At 32.2% G+C, this 25,443-nt stretch overlaps 2 protein-coding genes, 1 long non-coding RNA gene and 1 pseudogene across 4 annotated transcripts in view; all 4 read right to left on the reverse strand.

Moving 5' to 3' along the window:
* On the reverse strand, nucleotides 79-7,781 carry LOC109358500 (annotated as a pseudogene).
* LOC109357859 lies at nucleotides 17,139-18,149 on the reverse strand. Its single transcript, XM_019601915.1, has one exon. It carries the CDS (start codon nucleotides 17,962-17,964, stop codon nucleotides 17,338-17,340), a length of 627 nt encoding a protein of 208 aa, XP_019457460.1. The 5' UTR covers nucleotides 17,965-18,149; the 3' UTR covers nucleotides 17,139-17,337.
* Nucleotides 20,870-25,437, reverse strand: LOC109358397. Its single transcript, XR_002108960.1, has 2 exons — nucleotides 25,238-25,437; nucleotides 20,870-21,073 (listed from the first exon to the last, which is right to left on the reverse strand). It is a non-coding gene; the product is annotated as an uncharacterized LOC109358397 (long non-coding RNA).
* The window catches only part of LOC109358396 (SNW/SKI-interacting protein), a 5,855-nt gene continuing 1,491 nt past the window's right edge, over nucleotides 21,080-25,443 (reverse strand). The window contains exons 2-3 of one of the 2 annotated variants that reach the window (XM_019602596.1): nucleotides 23,632-23,656; nucleotides 21,080-22,970 (exon numbers count right to left, since the gene is read on the reverse strand). In XM_019602596.1, the coding sequence (XP_019458141.1) occupies nucleotides 21,149-22,966 (1,818 nt within the window). In that variant the 5' untranslated portion in view covers nucleotides 22,967-22,970; nucleotides 23,632-23,656 and the 3' untranslated portion in view covers nucleotides 21,080-21,148. The remainder of the gene's footprint in view (nucleotides 22,971-23,631; nucleotides 23,657-25,443) is intronic. The other variant, XM_019602597.1, reaches the window with a different exon arrangement.

A 25,443-nucleotide genomic window follows, 5' to 3' on the forward strand; every position in this document is an offset into this window, starting at 1 on the left:
AATTATAGTTTTGTTACATTTGCCACATTATTAAATCCAATTTTTGAATCTTATAAAGTGTGAAACAATAACCACAGTCGAATTCTCAAGGATAATGAGTTATATATCTAGGAAGTACAAAAATCTGTCACACATACAAGCTTAGTATAGAGTCTTTACATTTGGCAATTGCCATTGGAAGATAGAAAGAAAAAAAGGATATCACAAAGAAATTTGTATCTACAGCTTTGTTTCTTCGACCATAATACATTTTCAGTGTGAATAAAATAAAATAAACCAAATAAATATGTAATGAGCCAATTTAAATATCCAGCTTCAGCAAACTCCCATTTTCCCAACTCCAACAAGCAGCAATTTTTCAAGACATATAGCATGTATGTGCATAAGTTCCTCTTTTCTTTGCATATTTAAGTATATTGCTGAATCATTATCAAGCCAACCTAAGCAGCCACACTGGAAATGCACACTTGAAAATATAGTCAGGAAAGAACATGGACCCTAAATGGAATGTTCAAGAACTCATGGTAAACTGTGTTTAGAAAGTCCCATTGATTCTGCAACTTCTCTGGCAGCTAAAAACTCAGTTTGTGCCTACAGATCGGGATAAAAAAGTATAACCGGAGTCAACAACTTTTTATCACAACATATCCAAAGGGATCAAGTTACATTGCTGCATCTACCAACAATTATCGCATATTATGTATTTCTTTCAGCTGAGTATATTTACCTGGAGGCGATGCAAGAGATACATCAAGAAGAGATGTACACACACCTGTTGCAATTGCTCAACGTTAGCACAGAAATCAAAATCTTCCATGGTACTTCATAGTTGTTTGGAATTTTAAACATCCGAAGGACTAATCTTACCAAATAGAAGAATAGACTGACTCGAGCTGTTGGATAAGACCAGAGAAATCTTGTGGCCCTGACAGCCCCTGAATCTAACAGTTTCACTGCTTTCTGCAACTGCATGAGGCATGCCAAAGTCAAATAGAAAGTATAAATAATGCTAAAAAATAATAAAATTACATGAAACATGATGGCTGTTATACCTGAATACTTGCACCATGCATATGGCGGTGATGCAAAGGAAGAGACCTTCAATCATAACTTTACAAGGTCACTCTCTGAATTCTACACTAGGAAATGAGAACAGAGATGGCACAATATTTTGTAAGACATACAGTTATAATAGAGTGACATAAAATAGAGGTAAAATGATCAAATCACAACATAACTGTAACATATGTGGTGATGAACAAATAAGAATATGAAGAAAACTTAAAGGCATTCTAATTATGGGGATTTAAATAAATGAGCTCTGCAAGACTAATGCATTTTAACAGGTTTGCAGGAACTTCCCTCCCGGCCAGCAGTGCACATGACCATCGTGGCTGAAGTTTATGGTCGGTTCCATTAAATGCATTACATAGAAACAAAAATATATGCTAATATAATAATATAATCAAACATACTCAAGGGAGCTAATATCAGTCTCATCTTCCCAAGATGTTGATGCTCGACGAGAAACTCTACTTCTTTCAGCCTCTGCCTGTTCAACATGACATGAAGTCAAGTCCATGAAGTCAAACTAATAATCAGGCAGTTACAGGAACCTACACACATACCTGTGCTTCTTGAAGACGTTTAATTTCCTTCTCCAATTGAAACTCTGTAGCAGCTTTTTCACTGACCATGGTTTCTAATTGTGTTTGTTTGTAGTACTGAAATGAAGGTAGCTCAAGCATAAATATATTGAAAATCACAAGTATTTGCACTAAATTTAACCATAACAATGAATTACCAAAAGGTCAGTTAATTCCCGATAACGATTCTCCAAGTCCATATGCTCCTGTTACAAGAATATAATGATGCTTAGAACAAGTAGTATTCCAAAATTACCACAACAAAACACACACTAAGTAACAAGTATTAACTATTAAGTTCAGTTCAAAAAATTATGCATCCCATGAGGTCATGGCTTGAACCTATAAAACAGATACTTCTTCTTGAGGTGTTGGAGTGTCAAACAGATTTATGGGACCAACACTTTTCCAACACCTGTTGGCCACTACTCACAAGGTGCCCCATTAAATATTTAGTTTATGTTGACTCAGACACTCTAGGCATGTCTTGAACACAGGCTGACACCTCAAAATGGCTTGGCACTTGAAAGACGCGACTCTTCTGAAAAACAATCAATATTTTTGTAGAATAACTTTCAAAAAGGTCTTAGACAGACTAGATCCCTTCTTAATTTTGGTGGTGTAAATGAATAGATTGAAGGTGAAAGATATAGTTCATCCTCTTGTTTCCGAATTATTTTTATAAAAAAACTGTTTTTGTCATGTTGCTCATTTTTAATTTCATTTGACTTGCTCATATATATGATTAGGGTCCGTGTCTATGTTCATGTTTCATAGCTTGAAACTTGATTTCACAAGTAATTGAGCATTAAGTCAGCCCCGCCCACTTAAGAAACAAGGAGGTTTTGTTACTTTTTATGTCCTACTTGTATACTTAAATTTTACAAATATTTCACAAGAGAAGGAATTCATACGAAACAGCAAGATAATTACCTGGCGTGAGTAATGCTCAGCATCCCTCTTCATGACAGCCATTTCAACTCTCAGTTTTTGCATTTCAGCCTGAAACAGTGAAAGCAATTACCAAACATATAATGAATAATAGGAAGCATGCCTTGACCTGTAAGACGGTAGATCATTGACTCTGATACACTTACTTATTAGATTAGTAAAATATACTCACCTCCAAGGAAGAAAGTTTGTTTTCAGCTTCCCTTTGACCCTGACGTGCATGCTCCACTTCTTCCTGCCATGCCTGCATCTAAATTTATGAACTTACATAGTTATAATAATCATCATTGTTATATAAGTATTGAAATTGTGTAATGTAGAAAACATAATTCATACTCACAAAAAGAGCCCAAGGCCCAAGCTCTCTTCTATACAATATTTCATAAATACTGACATATATATAAGGGAAACTTGTAAACATTGACGTTTAGCATGCATATATAATAGACAAAATGTCCACTAATTATATACATCGTATCACATGTGCACTGAGTTGGTTTAGGCAATGAACAAAATGGAATCTGACCGAGACATAATCGCGCTACGAAGAGTCATAGAGATAGGAGAGGTGGCAGGATTGATGCAGTGGGACCTGCAACTAGAAGTGATAGATTCTTCAATCCTCGCGACTTGAGACAAAGTTCACAAAGACCTGCAAATAGGTGGAGTAGGGTAAGGCCTGGTGGTTGACAGATGCAGTGTTATTAGGATCCATGGTTCATGTTGGTTAACAGTTTATTCTCCCATCTTAACAACCACGTGTTGGATGTGTTCATGCAATCCTTCTATATATCAATAGGTTTGTCATTGTGTAATGTAGAAAACATAATTCATACTCACAAAAAGAGCCCAAGGCCCAAGCTCTCTTCTATACAATATTTCATAAATACTGACATATATATAAGGGAAACTTTACTTGTAAACATTGACGTTTAGCATGCATATACAATAGACAAAATGTCCACTAATTATATACATCGTATCACATGTACACTGAGTTGGTTTAGGCAATGAACAAAATGGAATCTGACTCTTTAAATCTGTTATATGTATCAGAGAACTTTGTAGCATATGCGAAATATAAGGAAAGCTACTGAAGTTGCAAAACAGCCTACTTTCTTATCAGCAGCCTGTTGATACCTGAATTACTTGATTTAAAGATGCACCTTCGACCTGATAACAGATGTTGCCAAAACTTTTTTAGTTGATCTTTATTTCAATATAATCACTAGTCAGACTTCATATTCAAAAAGGAATAAAATTAACTGTTTTACCTCGAGAAGTGCCACCTTCTGCTCAAGTTCTGTGGCCTTTGATGTCCTCTCGTCTGCTATTCTCTGAAAAGAGGAGCAACTAACAGATGAAGGCATGTTTATAACATTGATCAACAATTAAATTAGCTTGAGGTTGTAACTGAAGCAGCCCTATTAGCCCATAAATGACTGATCCTGGTGGATTTTGTACAGGTGTTCATGATTGTTTTGTAAAATAGATTACTCTATCATAAATTTAAATAGCAAGACCTGAAGACACCATCGACAATTACATGATGCCAACCTTTTGCAAAAGCTTAAGGGAATGTAGTCAGACTTGACACCGAATAAGTATGTCTACTATTACATTGTCAGTTAATGATAAACACTAATGATATATGCCAAATAAGAGAGGAAAACCAAACAGAAGCACAGTGCTTTCAATAAGATTTCACACTATCTAAAAGCAAAATTGCAGTAAGTGCTTATATTACCTGTATCCTCGCAAGGGCTGTAGATGACTCAACTGCCCTTTGCTCCAATTCAACTTCTCTTCCCATAGCAGCTTGTTCTACCAATTACTGAATAAAAAAATATAATGTAAAGCACATAAACATAAGACATAAAATTCAAGCTACAAACCATTTTGGTAGCGTTATGTGCAGCATGCTCCTCTTCTGCTCTTCACTCTGCAGAAGCCAGCTCCTCTCTTAGAGCCTACGGGAACAGCAGTGTAATGATGTAAACAACTTTGTTATATGAATGGAGAATATCAAAAATTAAAGGAATCTTCCATGCATTGGAGAACCTAGTTACCTGCATCATCCTTGTCTCTGACAGTTCTCGATTTCTCATCATAGACTCAATACTTGCCTGATATGATATGAAAAGTGTTACCCAAGCCTTAAAAATTATAATAAAACTCTAGTGCATGAATACATTGAAAGTACAGACGACAGTAAAACCACAACCCTACATCTATAGAAAGAAATTATACAAACCTTTACAAGTCAGATTAATATTCATAGACCTACTTGGAATTGGGATTACTAAAACTTCAAACAATAAGTCAATTAGGGAAGATCGTGTATAAAAATGTAAGATGTGCTAACACTCACTCGAGCAATCCAACATGTTCATTAAAGAAGGAAAAGTCTTCCACAATACCAAAGAAAATAGTACATAATATAGTTCAGGAGGAATATATTGCAAGCAAACGCATTTCAATAAATTAACTAAGAAGACCTGCATGGAAGCTAGATTTCCCTCTGACAATGCAGTCTGCCTCTTAACTGCTTCCATAGAACTTAGAAGTGCCTCAATTTCACCATTTTTTGCTGCCACGGCCTCAGCCAGATTTGATTCAACTCTCGTTACTTCCCTTTTACTTTCAGACAAATCCTTCTGTAACTGTTTTATCCTAGCTTCGCATGGTTTACTAAGCTCTCTCTGTAAATGTAGAATTTAGTAATACAAAAACGATGGTGCTTCTATTTCAAGCATGTGATGAGACCTTCAAATCCTTTAAATAGGAAGCAGGAATGGCGCTTCACCTCTGCAAAGTCTGCAATGAGAAGTTCTTCTAACTGTGCATTTTCGGATTTGTATTCTTGAAGGCGGGATGATAGTCCAGCACAGACCTGAGTATCATTAGAAAATATCGATCAGGCATATATAATCAACAAATTAGGAAGGAACTCATCTCGCAATTCTAGAGCTAATTGTATCTGCCGCTGCAATCAGATTTCTCCCATTTAAGTATGCCTTAGCTAACATACATGCTAGTTTAAACAATATTCTTACCCGAGCTAACCTTGCTTCTTTAGACTGACCAGTGGATTTTGCTGTTTTAAGCAATCCTTGAGCCTATGTAACAACTAAAAATTAGTTAGAATAAAATTTTAAAAGATGTTTAGTAAGTAATAATGAATAAACTTCTCCATAATAAGTGTCACCTCATCAAGTTGATCCTGTACTTTCTTTGGGGAGATGTCAGTTTTATGATCCTCTTGGTTCGTTCTATTCACAATAGATTCAGGTTTTACATCGGAATAATTAGGTATAGCATCACTATTAGGAGCAAAGTCAGTGGCAACCTCAACATCAGTGTCAATTGCTAAAACTTCCGCATCATTATTTTCATGTTTACCAGTATCCTCGGCTAGTATATTTGATAATGACGTGCCTAACAAGGGTGACGCTGAATCAGTCAATTTCTGCTCCTGGTATGGTTGGATTGTAGATATTGAAGCACTCCCATCATTTTCGGCAATAAAATTAACTTTCTCTGTCGGAGTTGATACATCTACTGGTGCTGCGGGAGTGCCAATTTTGTCCCTGGTAGTATCTGTACTATCACTAATTATAGTTGATGGTTTGGATAGTCCCTTTTGAGCCTGCAAAAACTCAAGAAGACGAGTTTGATGTAAATAGAATGCCTGAATATTACCTTTGGAATATGGATAGAAATGATGGGAATGTGAATACCTTAGATTTTGATTTTGTCCCCTTGCCGTGAGAACCTTTCCCATTAGAAGCTAATTATAAAAAAGGTAACAATAAAACAACTGTAAGCACTCATGCTGTTAGGAGGATATTTAGAACTTAATACTCATCTCAAAAACATGAGATCAGATTTATAGGTTACCCTGCTAAGGTAGATCTTTAACCTCCAAAAGAAAATGTAAGGGGCTTGTTGTTTAGAATTTTAGATGTAGTTTAAAAGATGTAAATTCTGCATCTTACAACTTCATAGTTTAAATATCAATTGTACTTTTTTTGAGTTAACAAAAGGTAATTTTGATTTTTTAACACAATTCAGTTTTTACTATTTGTCTATATCAAGTAAAAGATGAGCTAAAATAAATAAAAATGAAAATCTAGGTGTAAGGACTATCAAGGTTAATATTTTTAAATCTAGAACAGAAGAATCCCTCTAATCACCAGGTATTTGAAAGTTTAATCTTTTCGTTATAAATTGGTAGCAAAGCTCCATAACATAAACCAAGTCTAATTCCAAATAAAGCCTTCAGAAAAAAATTATTGTGAAATCAAAGGGAGAAAGTTAAGCCAAAAGAACTAAAATCTAAACCTGGAGACATAGAATCAGACTGTTCGTCTGACAAGTCATTGACAACTGATTTCGCTCTTCGATCTACAACTTCAAATAAATCTGATCAATCAAAGACAAAAGAGTATACATCAGATTTGAGCTCAAAATGAGAGTCATACGGAAATAGGGGTGGAATAGGGAAACTTTTGGTCCAACTCCAACACAATAAAATCATCCTCAAATCGAACTGCATATTTACATAACCATTCCTCTCCCAACTCTACACCTATCTCTTCTTCCCAAAAAAATAAGAAGCAAGACTCCTCATAGACAATGCAATCATTCATAGAATTTAATGGAAGCAAATGACCAAGTTGAATATGTACATTTAAACTTTAATTAAGGGTATGATCCTTATATTAGAAATGGACAAAGCAATAATCAAAGCACATAGAATTATATTCAGCAGTTCATTCCCTTCAGATACCTTTCAGTGTTACATTTGTACTGTTAACTGCTAAGTTTCACCCTGACATTATAGTTCATTGCCAAAAATAATTTCAACAATAATCAAAGTCTTTTCCACTGAATGCGATCAGCTAAACGGACCAAACAATATATCGTAAATCATGTATATCCATAAATTATCGACTTCTAAATCTTTCTTAATAGTTACGCCTATAGGTTGAACCAATAACAGAATGGTTAATTGAGATCAAATTGGGAAGCAAATACCTTCAGCGGCTTTCAGCCACGACGCCATTGCAGTTCCAACAACTTCAACTTGGATTGGTTTAGAGATGGAGGAATTGAGCTTCCATGACAGAAACAGCGCCGCTTAGAAATATATTTTTTGGTTTATATAATTCAGTTTTATACATCATATTACACTCAAATCTTAAGTTAACAATATGTATTGAAAATACACGATGATCATGTTCCAACTATGCTAACGCATTTCCGGTAAGAAGCACTATATGATCCAGTTATTTTTTATTTTCCTCTCGGTTTTATAACGTTCTTTTCTTAAATACATTCCTTAAATTATTTTATTCATTTTGTTGCTTCAAATTAATCTCATATACTAATGAATATTTTTTTTATTTGTTCATTAGATACATTCCTTAAATTATTTTATTGCTTTGCCTAAGTTTGATACAATGTGTTTTCAACAACCAGTGAGATTGGGCTTATTGAAGCCCAATTCTACGAATGCTATTCATGGCATCATGATATCTATACCAATGTTATGAGAACCGGACTGTACTGGACGGTCCGATTGGTTTGACCATGACTGAATTTGAAAACGGTTATGGTTTACCGTCTTAACTGAGTGAGGGTTGGACCGCTTTAAACCGGAGAAATTTTGGTCCGACTGTGTTAAACCCGGTTAAACTGGATTAACACAGGAAGTAAATCGGACGATTCACTTAAAAATTAAAAAAATGGAACCCTACTCTAATCTTTTGTTTCACTTCACTCCAAAAAAAAGATAAAGAGACTTTACTTCAATATATTACGAGACATAGAATCAGACTGTTCGTCTGACAAGTCATTGACAACTGATTTCGCTCTTCGATCTACAACTTCAAATAAATCTGATCAATCAAAGACAAAAGAGTATACATCAGATTTGAGCTCAAAATGAGAGTCATACGGAAATAGGGGTGGAATAGGGAAACTTTTGGTCCAACTCCAACACAATAAAATCATCCTCAAATCGAACTGCATATTTACATAACCATTCCTCTCCCAACTCTACACCTATCTCTTCTTCCCAAAAAAATAAGAAGCAAGACTCCTCATAGACAATGCAATCATTCATAGAATTTAATGGAAGCAAATGACCAAGTTGAATATGTACATTTAAACTTTAATTAAGGGTATGATCCTTATATTAGAAATGGACAAAGCAATAATCAAAGCACATAGAATTATATTCAGCAGTTCATTCCCTTCAGATACCTTTCAGTGTTACATTTGTACTGTTAACTGCTAAGTTTCACCCTGACATTATAGTTCATTGCCAAAAATAATTTCAACAATAATCAAAGTCTTTTCCACTGAATGCGATCAGCTAAACGGACCAAACAATATATCGTAAATCATGTATATCCATAAATTATCGACTTCTAAATCTTTCTTAATAGTTACGCCTATAGGTTGAACCAATAACAGAATGGTTAATTGAGATCAAATTGGGAAGCAAATACCTTCAGCGGCTTTCAGCCACGACGCCATTGCAGTTCCAACAACTTCAACTTGGATTGGTTTAGAGATGGAGGAATTGAGCTTCCATGACAGAAACAGCGCCGCTTAGAAATATATTTTTTGGTTTATATAATTCAGTTTTATACATCATATTACACTCAAATCTTAAGTTAACAATATGTATTGAAAATACACGATGATCATGTTCCAACTATGCTAACGCATTTCCGGTAAGAAGCACTATATGATCCAGTTATTTTTTATTTTCCTCTCGGTTTTATAACGTTCTTTTCTTAAATACATTCCTTAAATTATTTTATTCATTTTGTTGCTTCAAATTAATCTCATATACTAATGAATATTTTTTTTATTTGTTCATTAGATACATTCCTTAAATTATTTTATTGCTTTGCCTAAGTTTGATACAATGTGTTTTCAACAACCAGTGAGATTGGGCTTATTGAAGCCCAATTCTACGAATGCTATTCATGGCATCATGATATCTATACCAATGTTATGAGAACCGGACTGTACTGGACGGTCCGATTGGTTTGACCATGACTGAATTTGAAAACGGTTATGGTTTACCGTCTTAACTGAGTGAGGGTTGGACCGCTTTAAACCGGAGAAATTTTGGTCCGACTGTGTTAAACCCGGTTAAACTGGATTAACACAGGAAGTAAATCGGACGATTCACTTAAAAATTAAAAAAATGGAACCCTACTCTAATCTTTTGTTTCACTTCACTCCAAAAAAAAGATAAAGAGACTTTACTTCAATATATTACACATGATTATTAATTATATAAAATTTTACATTTATATATAATTATATATCTATAGATAAAAAATATTCATTATGTATAAAATTGTTCCGTCTAACCAAACGGTTTAACCGGTTTAACCTAATACGGGACATTTTTCGATTCAACATCTGGCTCTGGTTCACAACATTGGTCTATAGCTTCTTCTAAACTAGAGTAAACATTATACATATAAGCTAACAAGTTATATGAATAATAGTTGTATGTGAAGCTTAATCATAAGGGGAAATGATTATAATTTTTTTGTACTAACAATGATATCATCTCACTTTTAGGTAAGGAATTAATCTATTTCAGAGTTCGTGGATATATCTTTTAACGAGTGTCGTTCTTAGGAATCGAATCATCAACCTTGAAGATCTAATAAGGTTTTACATCACTTGACCAACGTCTTATTGATTGCATTATAGTTTAATTGCACCCTAAATCCACACAATTTAACATATTATACCTACATGTTAGGTGTGCATAACATTTCAGCAACACCATGTCAATCACACATGAGTACTAACTTCATTGTGCATTTCATTTACAAGTATATAAGCACATTCATCATTTTCATTTCTCAACGCAACTTGCAAAATCATTGTTCATTGTATTTATTATTTGATTTGAAAACTATCACTTCCCAACATCATCAAAACCACTTCCCATTGTCCAATTTTCTCCTTATTGTTAATTTTTCTTCTACTACAATGTTACATTTTATATGATTTTAGTTTAGGGTTTATGTTTCTTGTTATCTGTTTTTCACACAAAGTTACAATTAGGAATAAAAAAAAATCGCATTCATAACCTTAAAGTCACACATGCAATTAATGATGTTTACCTTACAAAATTTACTTCTAAATAACAACTAATGAGTGTAATATCTATATACTAGTATAAAATATAAAGATTTATACATAAACAATGCATCATCTACCTTTTATTTGGATTACTTTTTTGAAAAATCAATGATATTGAAAATGAATGGTGGATAATACAGTATCAGTGTAAAAAAACTCAACATTATATATATTTTTTTCTCATATTAAAAAATAAACATGCTATTAAGATCTTAAGGTCATTTTAGATAAAAATAAGATTATCTAAAATGTTATTTTTTAAATGAGTTATGAATCTTATAGACTACTTATAAAACTCAAATGATTAATTAAGAGGAGAATTGAATAATATCTCCACGGTCCAACCTACTATTTCTCATCATAACTTATAAATGTGACTAATTAGTATAACCACACCATGACTTTTCAATCAATAATACTTCCCCAATCCCCATCATTGATAAATGATAATTGGACTATACATCCAAATTTATATGAGATAAAATATAATTGATAATCAAAACTTTAGCAAGATGAGTACACCAACACTAAAGCATTAATAACATGTAAACAATATATTCACACTTTAATATCAGATTTTGTTCTATCAAAACACAAGACATCTCAAATTCCCAATATCTGTTACCTCTCACATATTTTTACATTGTTATCCCATAAAAAAATTACAAAATAGTATCCAAAAGGGCTTAAAGATATCATTTAAAATTGATTGTTATTGTTGATAATAAATTACTACAATAACCACTTGAAAATAACAACAAAAATGTTCAGGACAAAAGTTTCAGATTGATTGCTTTTCTGCATTTGATAAGAGATTCCATTTGGTATCTTCTTCATGCACATAATATAATACCCTCTTTAGGGTAAAGTAGAGAAAGCTTTACATGTGTGTTCATAGACCATGGATACGTGTAGCAACAAACATGCACAAATTTAAATATATAATATATACACCAGAACTTTACACTTTAAACTTTAAACTTTAAAGTCTCTTTTATTTCATTATTTATTAATTGAAGCAACAATTATGTGTCTTAGCTTCATAAAAGTGCCATGGCTTTTTTTGTCTTAGAGAAAATGGTTCCACTTATTACTGCCACTGCTTTATTATTATTATTATTATTATTATTGATTTCAGAAATGGACAAATCAATCCACCCCTTTTAGTATTATTATTAATATTTTTGTCCATCCACTACTTTTAATTATCACACTACGCATGTTTTTGGATGATATAAATTATGCATAGAAATAGCTTTCCTTTATAAATAAAAAGCTTTTCAGTTATAATTTGAGATATTTGGAAAATGATTAGTGTAAAAACATTGAAATGAGAAGTTATTGTCGTTGCTTTTATTTAATTTAAGAATTCTCAGTTTTAATCAAAGGTTATGTATTTATATATATATATATCACTTTTATAGATTTAAGTTTTAATTTTTCATTAAAATATATATCAAATACTAAGATTGTTTAATTGAAGACTTAGTCCTCAATAAAATCTCAAATATCATAACATAAATGGGAGGAGGAAATATCTACATTAAATGCCACAGTTTCTCAAATAAATAATTGTCGGCTAGACAATACATTCAACCAAGGTGTTGACTTGATGATAAAAACACACTATAGAAGAGAAAATGCTCTAATATCTCTAACTATGGCATAACAATTATGAGAATGGTCAAAGAATAAAACATTTATTTACATATAAAATAATACAAATAAATAATAAATAATATAATAATAATATAAAAAACTCTTATAGTATATAAAATTTAAATTCTTGTTATGAGAGCACCAATACTAATATTAAAAAATTAATAAATAATGTGAGATTTTTTACAGTGAAAGAAAATAAGTAATTTGGTGGTAAATCGTGTTTTAGAAGTATAAACATAGGGAATGATTATGTATTTGATCCTCCAACAGTAATATTTTAGTAAAAATTAAATAGTTTCATAAATATTTTGTAGTTTTAAATAAAAATTGACTCATATAACCAACAAAGTTTAGATGAAAACCAAATTTTAACTAATTTTGATACGATTATATGATTGATATAATTGTTATATCATTTAATATATATATATAAATAATATGTTAAAGTTCTATCTTAAAACCAATTAAAAATAAGATGAATAATTCAACAATTATTTAAACAATACTCATAACTTAAGGAGAAAGCATGTGATTTCTTCCCAACATGGTTATGAAGCTACCAATTAACATTTACCACGATGAAATTACATTTTGTAGGTCATTGCAATCGAAAAGAAATTAGGTTTTGATTTTTTTTTGTTTCCTACGTGTATCTTTTTACTAGAGGCAATTTTGTTCGAACCGGGAACATCCACATGTACGTGGGCCTAACTCTCTCAGCGAGTATTTTTCCATCCATATGACTCGAACCCGAGACCTTCTTAAGGAGAAGCAAGCATGTATCACTTGAACCAATGACTATTAGTAGACTCTAACTTTAATATCATGTTAAAGTTTAATCTTAATATAATAAACTGGTAATTAGAGAAGTAGTTCAATAAATATTTTATTTGTACTTAAAATACTAAAGTATGGGATGTGAGACTTACTTTCTAATAATATATGTATTATTAAATTTGTAGGTAGCTAATTTAAATAAGTTGTTTGGTAAAATTAGTGAAGAACTACTTGAAATAATTTTCGAAAGTTAGTTTTAAAAATTACAACCATTTTTAATTTTTGTTACCAAACAATTAAGTAGTTTATTGAATGATTAATGAAACTATAAGCTACTTATTAAAATAAATTATAAGTTTACATTCATGAATAATTGTATAAAGAATAGAGAGATTATACGAGGGAAAAGGTCTGAGAGAAATTAGTAGAAAAAAAGTAAAGGTGGACAAGTTTATCCAAAATATCCTATAGATGGTTACATTTAATATTCCATTAGCATGTTATTTGTAATTATCACCTTTTAATCTTTTATATCCCTGAAAAAGTATCACGTCCTAATTTTGGCATATGAAAGTGTACATCCTTATTTATTTGTTTCCATCTTGTCATTTCTAGAATACATGATCAACACATGGAAAAACTTCCCAAAAATTATTGGTGACCAAATTAAAAAAATTAAAATATAATATTTATGCATATAATTAGTATGACAATTGACATCCACACTCCATTGTGTGAATTATATTTTTTTCAAGAGATAATAGCTGTTTGCAAATTTACATATTAATGTTTAGCTAGCTCACAAATTTTTATAGTTGATATTTTTTTGGTACTATCAAACGTATCTATTCATTTTTCCAGTAAAAAATTAATCTCTTTCAAGATATATGACTGACTCTTTTAACTAATGTCACTCCTAGAAATTGAATTGACATTTTGGTCATTCTAGTATACAATCAGATCTTACCATTCACACTTTCTTAATTCTATCTCTATGCGGCCCTTTATTTTCTCCACACTTTAAAATTCAAATTAGTTTTGTAATTTAGCCGAATATACATTTCAGAACATTCTAACTGTTTCATTTAAAACTTACACAAAAGCACAAATGATCTAATTAAAACTTCTGCTCTGCATCACTATTAAAACTTCCACATATTACAAAAAAGTTAAATATAGTTAACTTACATTAAATAAACAAAATTTATTTTTGTAGCACAAGTACTATTGAACTAATCTCTTTTGTGTTCATAGTTATCCTCTTACAAGTATCACTCAAGAATTTATACGATTAAACCAATATGTAGTTGGTATTTTTGTATTTGTTTACTTGCCACAAAACACATCCCTTAAGTAATATAATGATTATGTTAATTTACTTACTCATTTTATCAGTAAATGTCAATATTTGTTGTGGGTGAGACTCAAACCTTTAATATTCTTCACTTTAATCTTTTATGTTAACCATCAAATTATTAACAATGTATTGGTCTAGTGGTATAAGGCTATGCTAGATTACTAGGAAGATCAAAAAGTTAATAATTCGATTCTTGAAAGCGACACTTGATGGGAGAAGCAGTCACACGTCCTGAAAGTGATTAGTTGCTTATCAAAAAAGGGTAATAAAATATCTTTGGTAGTACAAAAAAGTTCACCTTATAACTTTTTTTAAAATTTGTTATGACTGAGATTCTCGTACATTCTATTAATGTTTTTAGATACATTCTTTCTCTGCATATGGTTAATAATTTTTCCACTACTTATATAAATCAATAAAATATAAGAATAAATATGGGAAATAATAATTGATACGTAACTAAATTTTTAAATGAGAACGATAAGCATGAACAATTTTTTTTTCTACATTAATTAAAATAGGTAGTAGCACGTTAATAGACTTAGATTATTATAGAAAACAGAGTAGACAGTTACTGGTTCTATCGAAGTATCAAACGCCCACCAAATATAACCAAATAAAAGTTCAATTTCAGAATACAATCTTTAATTATGCCCGTATTGAACTTCAATTATTCGTTAAGTTATAGTTCAAATAAAGAGACTTAATTATTATTATCATATGTTTAAATTCAGACTTAATTATTATTACTTTACAAGTTACTCCCTTTGCTTAACTTCAGGTGCATTGATAAGGAGTTATAAAGAAAAATAAAACATCCAAAAACTAAATGTATTACTTTTCAATGTATTAAAATTCATTTTTCTACTAAAATTCTGGCTAATATTTTTTAATTTCTTATTTCTCACTTGGGTGATTATAAGAAATTTAGTACTTATATTCAGGAGTTATGTTAACAAAACTATTAATATTGACATTGGTTAAGAAATATAATATGATAAAAGACTAAAAGTGATATTAAAAAAAACAAATCTCAGTGCTTCTAGAAGTGTGTAAACATTATTTTTCAAAACAATATTTATTTTTCCTCTTCCGAAAACAATACGCTTAAAACATTTGCCAATATTTCTCTTTTTAAAATGGTTTGTCCTAAAAATTAATTTTGTAACTTAACTTACTTTTAATTTAATTAACCAAAATAAAAATAAATTAAAGGGAAATATTATATCTTCCCAAGAACAACTCTATAAATCATTATGAACATATAGAAAAATAATATATGTCAACTTTATGGGTATAAAAATTGACACATGTCACTAATTTCTTAGTATTAAAAAAAATATTTTTAAGGAAGATATAATATTACTCCTAAATAAATTTATAATCATGTCTAATTTTTTAAATAAGTAAAAAATAAATTGACTTTTAATTAAAAAAAAATTAATTTTAATGAGTTTATTAATTTTTGTAGAATAACATTAAAGTATAGATGCAACTACACCAAAACCAAAAGCAATGGAACCATCATAATGGAGAAAGACCAATTCAAAGACAAGAATGAGTTGAAAGGGATAATAAAGCCAAATCCAACTACCAACCCTTGAAAGCTGAAAAGATGTACACTAACACTGAAAAAATATTATTCTCTTCTGAAAAGGAAATACAAAAAAAAATTAGACTAGCATTCTTTTTTGATATTTTTTTCAGATGATAAGGTATGTAAATGATAAAGATAGGTAGAGTATGCTTAAATAAAATAGTTTTAATTTTTTTTTGGGTAACCACTGTAATTATCATTCTCATGTATGTAAAAAATAAATCATGCGTTTCAGTTTTTCTATTTTTGTTTGAGTATAAATATCAATAATATATTTATCATTAGGGTATTTTTAATAGAAAAATGCTAAACTTTCAACTCAATAAATGATGGAAAGTTTTTAATGAAAAGTTACCAATTTCTAATTACCACTCTCCAAAGTTGGGGTTTTGGAATGGAGAGAAAATGCTAAACTCTATTTGATAATAATGAGATAAGTTTAAATCATTTTTAAGAAAATGATTTTGTGGATTTGAGAGTTAATTCCCAACGATTGAAATACGAGACATGGGTTTAACTAATGAATTTAAATACTAAAGCTTAAAAGCTATTATGATGATAGAAACCTAACAATTTTATTTAAAATAAAACACACCATTTCCTTTGATTTTCTAGACTCATAAGAAAGAGGAAATAAACCCCAAGTGAATAAAAATGGTGCAAAGCTTTATTTAGATCCAAGAATCCCCAAATGCATACATACAACTATAAATCAACATCCTCAATTCATTTTAATTTTCATATTATTTAGTTGTAATAACTAACAATGAGATATAATATTTAATTTTTGTGTATAACAAGGATTTCCTCAAAATTTGAAAGAGCCTTAGACCAAACTCTTATTAATGGAAGAACATATACACAAATCAGAGTTTAAAAAACCGAAATCAAAGTGTGAACTGAAATACTAAATAACCAAAATACATAATTATCTAAGCATTAGTAATCAAGTCACATATAAGTCATCAAGCCAAGTCTGTTAACTAAGAATATTTGTGCAAATAATTCTGAATTTCTTATCATGTGACTTTTTACTTGTCAAAGTAGAGAAAAACATGTAGTAGGTGCTTGTGACAAAAATGTACATGGTACGTTGTGTCTTGTGACAAATAGCTATAGACCCATGTGCATGATGCTTGTACATATGGAATCCAATATTTTCATCTATTCCACAAGTTATGGTAAGGTGATTCAATTGCACTCATTTTCTGTTGCAAATTGAGTTCCTTATAGAACCTTTTAATAAATTCTTCAGCTTCCATGTCCACTTGGCCATGATCCCCTTCATCCTTCAAAGGAAAGGGCGAATCGGTAATTCTAAGTTGCCTTCCGATAGGACTTTTTCCAAATCCCGGCAATGCCACCAAAGGCGAAGCCTCCACTGTGTTTTCGTTGTTCAGCATTTCAAACACTTTCTGAACAGCGTCCATGGTGGAGACTTCGTTCTGTTGGCATGGTGTAGAGAACCAGCCCAACGAACGATTGTGACGACGATTATGCTTATGAAGGGATAAGGCAGGACTATTGCTACAACTAAATTCGTAATCACGAGGAGAGATGAAGGAGAGGTTAGAGCGACGACAGGTGAATGCGGCGAAGTAATGGTGGTGGAGTATGGAAGTATTGGCTATGACCTTACCTGCGGCGAGCTTGCCACGTTTGAGTAATAAGTTGAAGTCCACCATGATTTTGCTTTTGGCTATGCCTTTTCTCAACATCATAAACATTATACGTAGTATTTTCCATAGCTTCTTTGCACCCACATGTGTGCTTTGCTCAATTTCCATTTTTTGAGAGTGTTTATGAATATGTTTTCTTTGTCTAAAGATTAAAAGAGAGAGAGTGTGTAATTGAATTGGAAATTTGGAATATATTTTGGTATGCAATGGTAGAGGGGTAGGAGATATTTAAAGGGGTACAAGATAAGGAATTACCATAAGGTTTGGAATGATAATAAAAAGCATGGACCAACAATAGCGCGTGTTTGTATTATGTGTTGATTGAGGGGGCAAAAACACTTTAGGTAGTGTTTGATATTTGCATATGATTGTATATTTGTTTATGTTGGTTGAAGATAAGAAAATTAAAATATTAGGCTAATGAGAGGAAGTAAAAACATTAAAGCATTTGGAAATGCGTGTTTCAGGACTATTTAAAACTATTTAAAGTAAAATTCATTGTATTTTTTGGTACTACCGAGAGTATTCATCAACAAAAAACTAATTTCTTTCGGGATGCATTATTGTTATTCTCAAAAGTGTTGTTTCTAGGAATCGGACCATTAACCCTTTTAGTCATCCTGAGATCTAACAGGATCTTATACAGTTAAATTGGTAAAATTAAGTGTATTATTAAGCAGTTATTAGTTTTTTTTTATGTGTAGTAGTAACTTGCCTAATTTTTTCTTTTGTGTAACGGTAACTCATATATTCTTTAAAACACTAATAACAGTTAAGAAGAAAAACATTAACAATTGATTCATGTACTCTCAGTTAATTAATTCACGAACATAAGTGGGAGGTTTTACTATTTGCCAAACAGGTTATTTCTTATATAATATTAAAAAAAATGAAAAAAGTGAGTTCACCGGGAAAAAAATCATATAAAAACTATTTAATTTCAACCATTTATACAAGTTTTAATCATTCATATTTTTGTTTCTATTTCTAGGATATTATTTGAGTCACTTCCTAAAAAAAAATAAACAAGTTAATTTTGATCAAAGATGGAGTTTGGCATGGATGTGAATGATTGGGATTGTTATTATTAAAATAGAAAGGGTAGTTAAGTTTTTGTGTATTTTCATGGAAATTGAATTGGAAGTTTAATAGAAAGTCTTTGTGATAGCAACTACTAATGTTAGCATTTGCCGTGGAGACTAAGTTTATGAACAAGGCCAACCGCGTAATCCTTACCGTTCATTCAAACATCTATTTTTAATCATTTTATAATATAATATGTATTGACTATATAATTATATATCAGTAAATGTAAAAAAGTTGAAAATTCACTTGACTTTCTGCTTCATTGATTAAAGACACAATTATTTTCAGACATAATTGCTTATTAATTACGTGTTAATTTTATTTCACTTCTTGTGATTCATTTTACTTTTTTATATAAAATTGAAATAAAATTATTTGACCACATTGCATAAATACTAAAATAAGTAATTATGTAAATACTATCTGTTAGTACCAATCACTTGATCACATTTTACATTTATATATAAGATTGGTATATTATCCATTAGTTCCAATCATTAAAATAAGTAGTACACATATATTTTTCTAAAAGTAAAAATGCTTGTAAAGCAAACTTTAGATTGGTGATTAAAGAGGGCTATGAAAGTGAGAAGGAAATGTCCCCACTCGGAACCATATCTAACTAGAAAGCACAAGTGCACAACTAGCCATTAAATTAGAGGGAAAAAGATATATATACTAAAAGTATAATTTTTTTTATATTATCATTATATCATTTAACATTCACTTTAAATCATTATTATATAATGGTCACAACTTGCTTCAGAGTTTAGAATATTATTATATTACTACAGTTTCTTTAGAATTTTTTGACGTGTGTAGTAAGGAATGGATACACGTTAAGGAATGTTAACTATAAAATAGGAAGTTGAAATATAACATCTTAAAAATTAAATTTCTCTAGTACTTTTTTATTTGATTGAAATTGAATATAAATGAAATTACTATTTTTAATTCTTCAGCGCCTTATAACGTTAACAAATTAAAAGAAACCCAATTATTTAATCTAGAATTAATGGAAGCAAAATTTCAGTAATTTTATTCCCTATACTGTAGTCTATATGCATGTCATATATTTACAATAGTAATATTGTTCACCAAGAGGAGTTGGAACAAGAGAAAATCTTGAAAACTATCGTGTATGCTTATTTTTATAGAGAATTTCTTCTTTTGTTGTTTACTTATTGTGATACCAAATTTCTCTAAACCCTAAAACCCATTCACAATAAGTAAAAAACCAATTTGTATTTGAGTTTATAATTTGTATTTTTAATTTTCAATAAGATATAATATAAATAATGATGAATGCTGTCCAATTTTTAAGGCAATAAATAATATATTAAAGCTTAATCCTTACAAATAAATCAGCTAAAACAGTTAGAGATTATTTAGCTATATACACCATGTCCACATAAGTTTGTATAATCCATTTAACTAGGTCATGTGCAGGTAAATTGCCTATTCTTCGGAGAAAAGGAAATAGCAAAAAGAAAGAATAAAAGCATCCAAGCTTCAGATAGAAGATTCAAGAGCTCCATATTCAAATAAATCCAAACTATGGGACTACAATCTAGAACAATCTTACAATCACTTTTTTTTGTTATGATCTGACCCCAGCTTCTAAGTTGAAAAGGTATCAGATGTCAATAGTAATTAGTAAAGCATCAGAGCTAAAACATAAAGCCAAACACTAACCAAAAGCAACTTAGAGCATTAAATCATATACATATAACTGACAAATAAGGGGAAATATAGATACCCAACATGAGCATGTGTCAACCAAAAAAACAGGAAGTTCCTGCAATAAAAAAACAGAGGAAGTTATGCTGGCGTAGCCCATTTGAAATGCTCGCCACACTTTTTTGTGAACAGTGCCCATTTTAGCATCTCTACTAATAGAACACATCAACTTCAAACATTCCATATAATTCAATAAAAATTTGATGGAAAAATAGATCATCATACCAGCACATAAACAGTTAAGAAACATAATAACAAAACAATTCATTTCAACAACTGAAAAGGATGATTCCCCCACAGAAGGTGAGAGGGAGGGGGGACCTTGGAGAGAGTGTTCTAACACAACTAAGTTATCTTCCCCATCCATTTTAAGATATAATAGCCTAAGCTGCTGCCACCGCCACCATGGATACTTAAAGGAGAGACACTGAACATGACACATAGGTATAGTTTAACAAGGAGGTAATCAATGTCCTCTTTCAAATCCAATGCGAGTCCTTCCAGAACCTCCATCATGACTATCCCGCATTGAAGATCCAGCACTGGCTCTCATAGTTCCTCCACCGCCGACTTTTTCCATTGCCTTCTTACCCTTCTTTACCTCTGTCAAGAACTGATCCAGACCAAATGGATCAGCTTCTTCATTCTCAAACTCAACCGGCCTATCCCTTGGACCTGCCCTTTCAGAAGTCCCTGCAAATCCTTTGTCGGGCTTAAAGCGTTCAGTATTTATAATCTTCTCTAACTGCTCATCTGCACCTCCATAAGCCTCATTATCAAGATCCTTCTTTGGCCTATACAGGGTTGACAGTGTTGGCTGTGCAGTAAACAAGCCTTTGTCATACACATTATACTGATCATCAGTGGCAAACCCAGATGACATTCCTTTATCCTGGTTGAACAGCCTCTCGTCATACATGACCTCTGTTCCTGTCTTAGCAGAAGCCAAACCAAGGGCAACTTTCTCACTGATATCACGATCCCTATCTCTTGTAATCTTGCTTTTCTTTCCCATTGCAGCATCCTTAGCCTCTAACCTTCTCTCCCTCTCCCTCTCTTTCCGCCGTTCCTCCCGAATTTTCTCACGTTGCAGCCGCTCCTCTCTTTCTTCCCTAGACTCCTTTGGCAAATTCCTTTCCCTTTCCCTTTCCCTTGGACGTTCGTAATCATCTCTCATATCAGCATCATCCATGCTGTTCCTCTCAGAAGGGATGGGAACAGAAGCTGTTGGAGGGGCCACACCAGTTCTTTCTGAACGTGCTTTCTGAGCCAAAGCTCTCAACTCCTGTTCCTTCCTTTCTTTCTCCTTTAGAAGCATCTCCTTCTGAACCTTGGACCTCATCGCGACTGCTTCTCTGGCCTTCTGCTCTGCAACATATAATGCCTCTGAAAGCTTCGCAAAATTATCATTGATTTGAACCTCTTGAAGGCCTCTCCCATCAGCTGCAAGACGCTTGTCAAGAGGGATCGTGTAACCTTTTGGATTCTTCCAATTAGAAATACATGGAGGTATCTTCCAATCTTGCTGATCTTTCACGGTAACAGGCCTTGGAGGGGAATGCATCACAGGCACAGGAGGGGATCCTGATGCCTTGGGAACACGCTTATGCTTGAACTTTGGAGGCTCAAGTGGATCAACTGGCATCTCAACCATGCTAATAACCCTCTCTTTCGCCCCAGAATTGAAAGCTGCAGATTGCTGTGAAGGCTTGTACTTGATATACTTTGTATCATTTGACTGTTTAGGAACATTTTTTGGCTGAGCAGCACTTAGTCTTACATTAACTATCTTCTCAAGCGCAGCTTTTGTTTCCTGCATCGTTTGTTCAATCTCCTCTTGCACATCCTCGTCATCAACCATTTCATCATCCTCGTCATTCTTCAAAATCTTTGGTATCAGATCTTTCTGTTGTGTGTACACAATTTTTTTAGCATTCTCATTCTGCCTGACTATCGCATCATAGGCAACATTCCCATGAGCATCAACCGTTACAGGGAGAATCTTTGAACCGGGTTTCAAAGACTTCTCCCTTCCCATGTCGAGTGGATACTGAGCAACATGGATCTCAGGAAAAGCACCACCATCCCCAAAATCCTCCACCTTCCGAGGAACAAATCCCGCACGCTTCAAATAAGGTGGCACAATCTTTTGCTTAATAGCAGCAGCGGTTATTTCCTCCTCAGATGAGGTGAATCTCTGCTTGAACCATGGATCATTGCTATGGTCATAATATGTGGTTGATGATGATTTTGCTGGGGGAAGAAGCTCTTTCAAAGCCGCCATGGCTCTGCAAAAAATAAAAAACCAAATTAGATAACTAATCTACATACATGGCTGTTTGTTTGAGATTTATATTTCCTAAGAGACCCATTTTTATAAATAACATAAAAATCACTTATGAAATCTTACATACTTGTTTGGTTGGGTAAGGTTCTACTAAAATGGTTTGTCTCCGGAAGAAAAAAAACTGAAATTCAGAATTTAACCGAACCCTTGATTTGTCATATTCATAAATATGTTTCGGTCAAATACTTTTTGTGCGGAGAATTACTTCTACGAGAATACTAAACAAAAAGCCGAGAAAGATAGACACATACTAATATGTTAGTTCTAACAGTTTATTAATTTTAAGGAAATAATTTTTTTTCTTCAAGAGCTCCCCCACTATGATTCTATTATTTTGTTAGCACAAAATAAGTTAATCTAAGAATCATTGTTTTGTAGTTTGAGAAAAGGTTATCTACGAAAAACGCATAGGCGGTGTTACGAGATCCAGAATCAACATAAACATCTGAAATAGAAGCGTTCCGAGCGTTTGATCATTGAAAAACGGAATTTAACAGTTCGGAAAGCGTAGGAAAAGGATAAACCCTAATCGCGAGATCGAAATTGGAAAAAAAAAGAAGTTTTGGGAAACCCTAAACCTAGAAAATATATAAACGACGAACCTGGAGGTGGCTCCAATATGGATACAGCGGAGGAACACGGTTCTAGGATGAGTTCACAGTGGTTTTTTGTATTCGCAAATTGGCTATTGAATTTTTGAGGAGTTTGGTTTTTTCGAATGTGAAAGATTCAGATGGATAAATAACGCGTTTGCGATTTCGGTGTTCGGTTCAGGAATGGGCCGGGTAAGTGGGTTTGGGCTTTTGCCTGCTTTGTTAAGTCCTCTTACCCTCTTCAATGGGTCCCATACTCCTATTTGAATTGGACCATGATTTTTGTTGAGTACATTTTGTAATACCTATTATATACAATCAATATACCTCTATTATTTATTTTATCACATTTTTTAAGATTGAATGGTAAATGAAACAATAATATTAAATAAAATTCATATACTTATATATATTGTTTACCTCTTATTACATTACTTCATAATAAAGTAATATGTAGAGCCAGCTTAATGACAAACCTTACTCATTGATGCTCAACACTACTACACTATAAACTAGAAAGCACTCCTAGTTTGTAGACTATAAACTAGAGGGCTCTATATAATATGCTGTGGCCACTTCAGAGTTGAAGTATTATGTTACTACACTACTTTTAGAATTTTATAACGTGTGTATTAAGGAATGGAGACACGTTAAGGAATGCTAAATATAAAATAGGAAGTACAAAATATAAATATTCAACATCTTAAAAAATAATTTTCTCTAGTCCTTTTTATTTTATTTTAATGATTTTGGATATAAACGATATAGTATTTTTTAATTCTTAGTGTCTTATCAGTTATAACGTTGACAGATTAAAACAGACAGATATTTAATCTAGAATTAATGAAAGCATAATTTCAGTAATTTATTCCCGTTACTGTAGCCATATGCATGTTATATATTTACAGTAAGTAATATTGTTCACCAAGAGGATGTAGAACAAATGAAAATCTTAAAGCTCTCGCGTGTGCTTCGTTTTCTCGAGTGTTTTTTTTGCTTGTGATTTTTTGTGATCCCATTCACATATCGGTTATAGGCACACCAATTTATATATGAATTTGTTAATTTGTATTTTAAATTTTCTATAAGATAAAATATAAATAATGATGAATATAGATACCCAAAATGACAGGTGTATCTTCAACGAGAAGATCAGATTCTACTGGCAAGCCGGAAGTGGGTCTACCTGAACCTAAAATTAAAATGCGTGGGGAGTATAGATATCCAAAGTAAAAAATCAGATCAAAAAATAGGAAATTAACAAACAACAAGGGGTAATATAGATACACAACAGGAACATTTGTCAAATGACTGATTCAAAAACCAGAGTAAGTTCTAGTAATAACAAAATTCCACGTGCTACTAATAGATAACATGAACTTTTAACATTCCGTTGCATTCAATTTAACTTGATGGGAAAATAGATCATCATAACATGACAAACAATTCAGAAACAAAATATAACAGACAGTTTATTGAAGCAACTAAACAAGATTATTCCCCCAGAGGGTGAGAGTGAGGGGGAGACTTTGGAGAGTGTTCTGACACAAGGAAGTTATCTCCCCCATCCATTTTAAGATATAATGGCCTAGGCCATCGCCGTCACCATGGATACTGAAGTACAGACAGTCAACATGAGAAGTAAGTATCATTTAACGAGCTACTCAATGCCCTCTTTCAAATCCAATGCGAGTCCTTCCAGAACCTCCATCATGACTATCCCGCATTGAAGATCCAGCACTTGCTCTCATAGTTCCTCCACCGCCAACTTTTTCCATGGCCTTCTTACCCTTCTTTACCTCTGTCAAGAACTGATCCAGA

This window comes from Lupinus angustifolius, chromosome LG10 (assembly GCF_001865875.1).
Source record: "Lupinus angustifolius cultivar Tanjil chromosome LG10, LupAngTanjil_v1.0, whole genome shotgun sequence".
Classification (NCBI taxonomy): domain Eukaryota; kingdom Viridiplantae; phylum Streptophyta; class Magnoliopsida; order Fabales; family Fabaceae; genus Lupinus; species Lupinus angustifolius.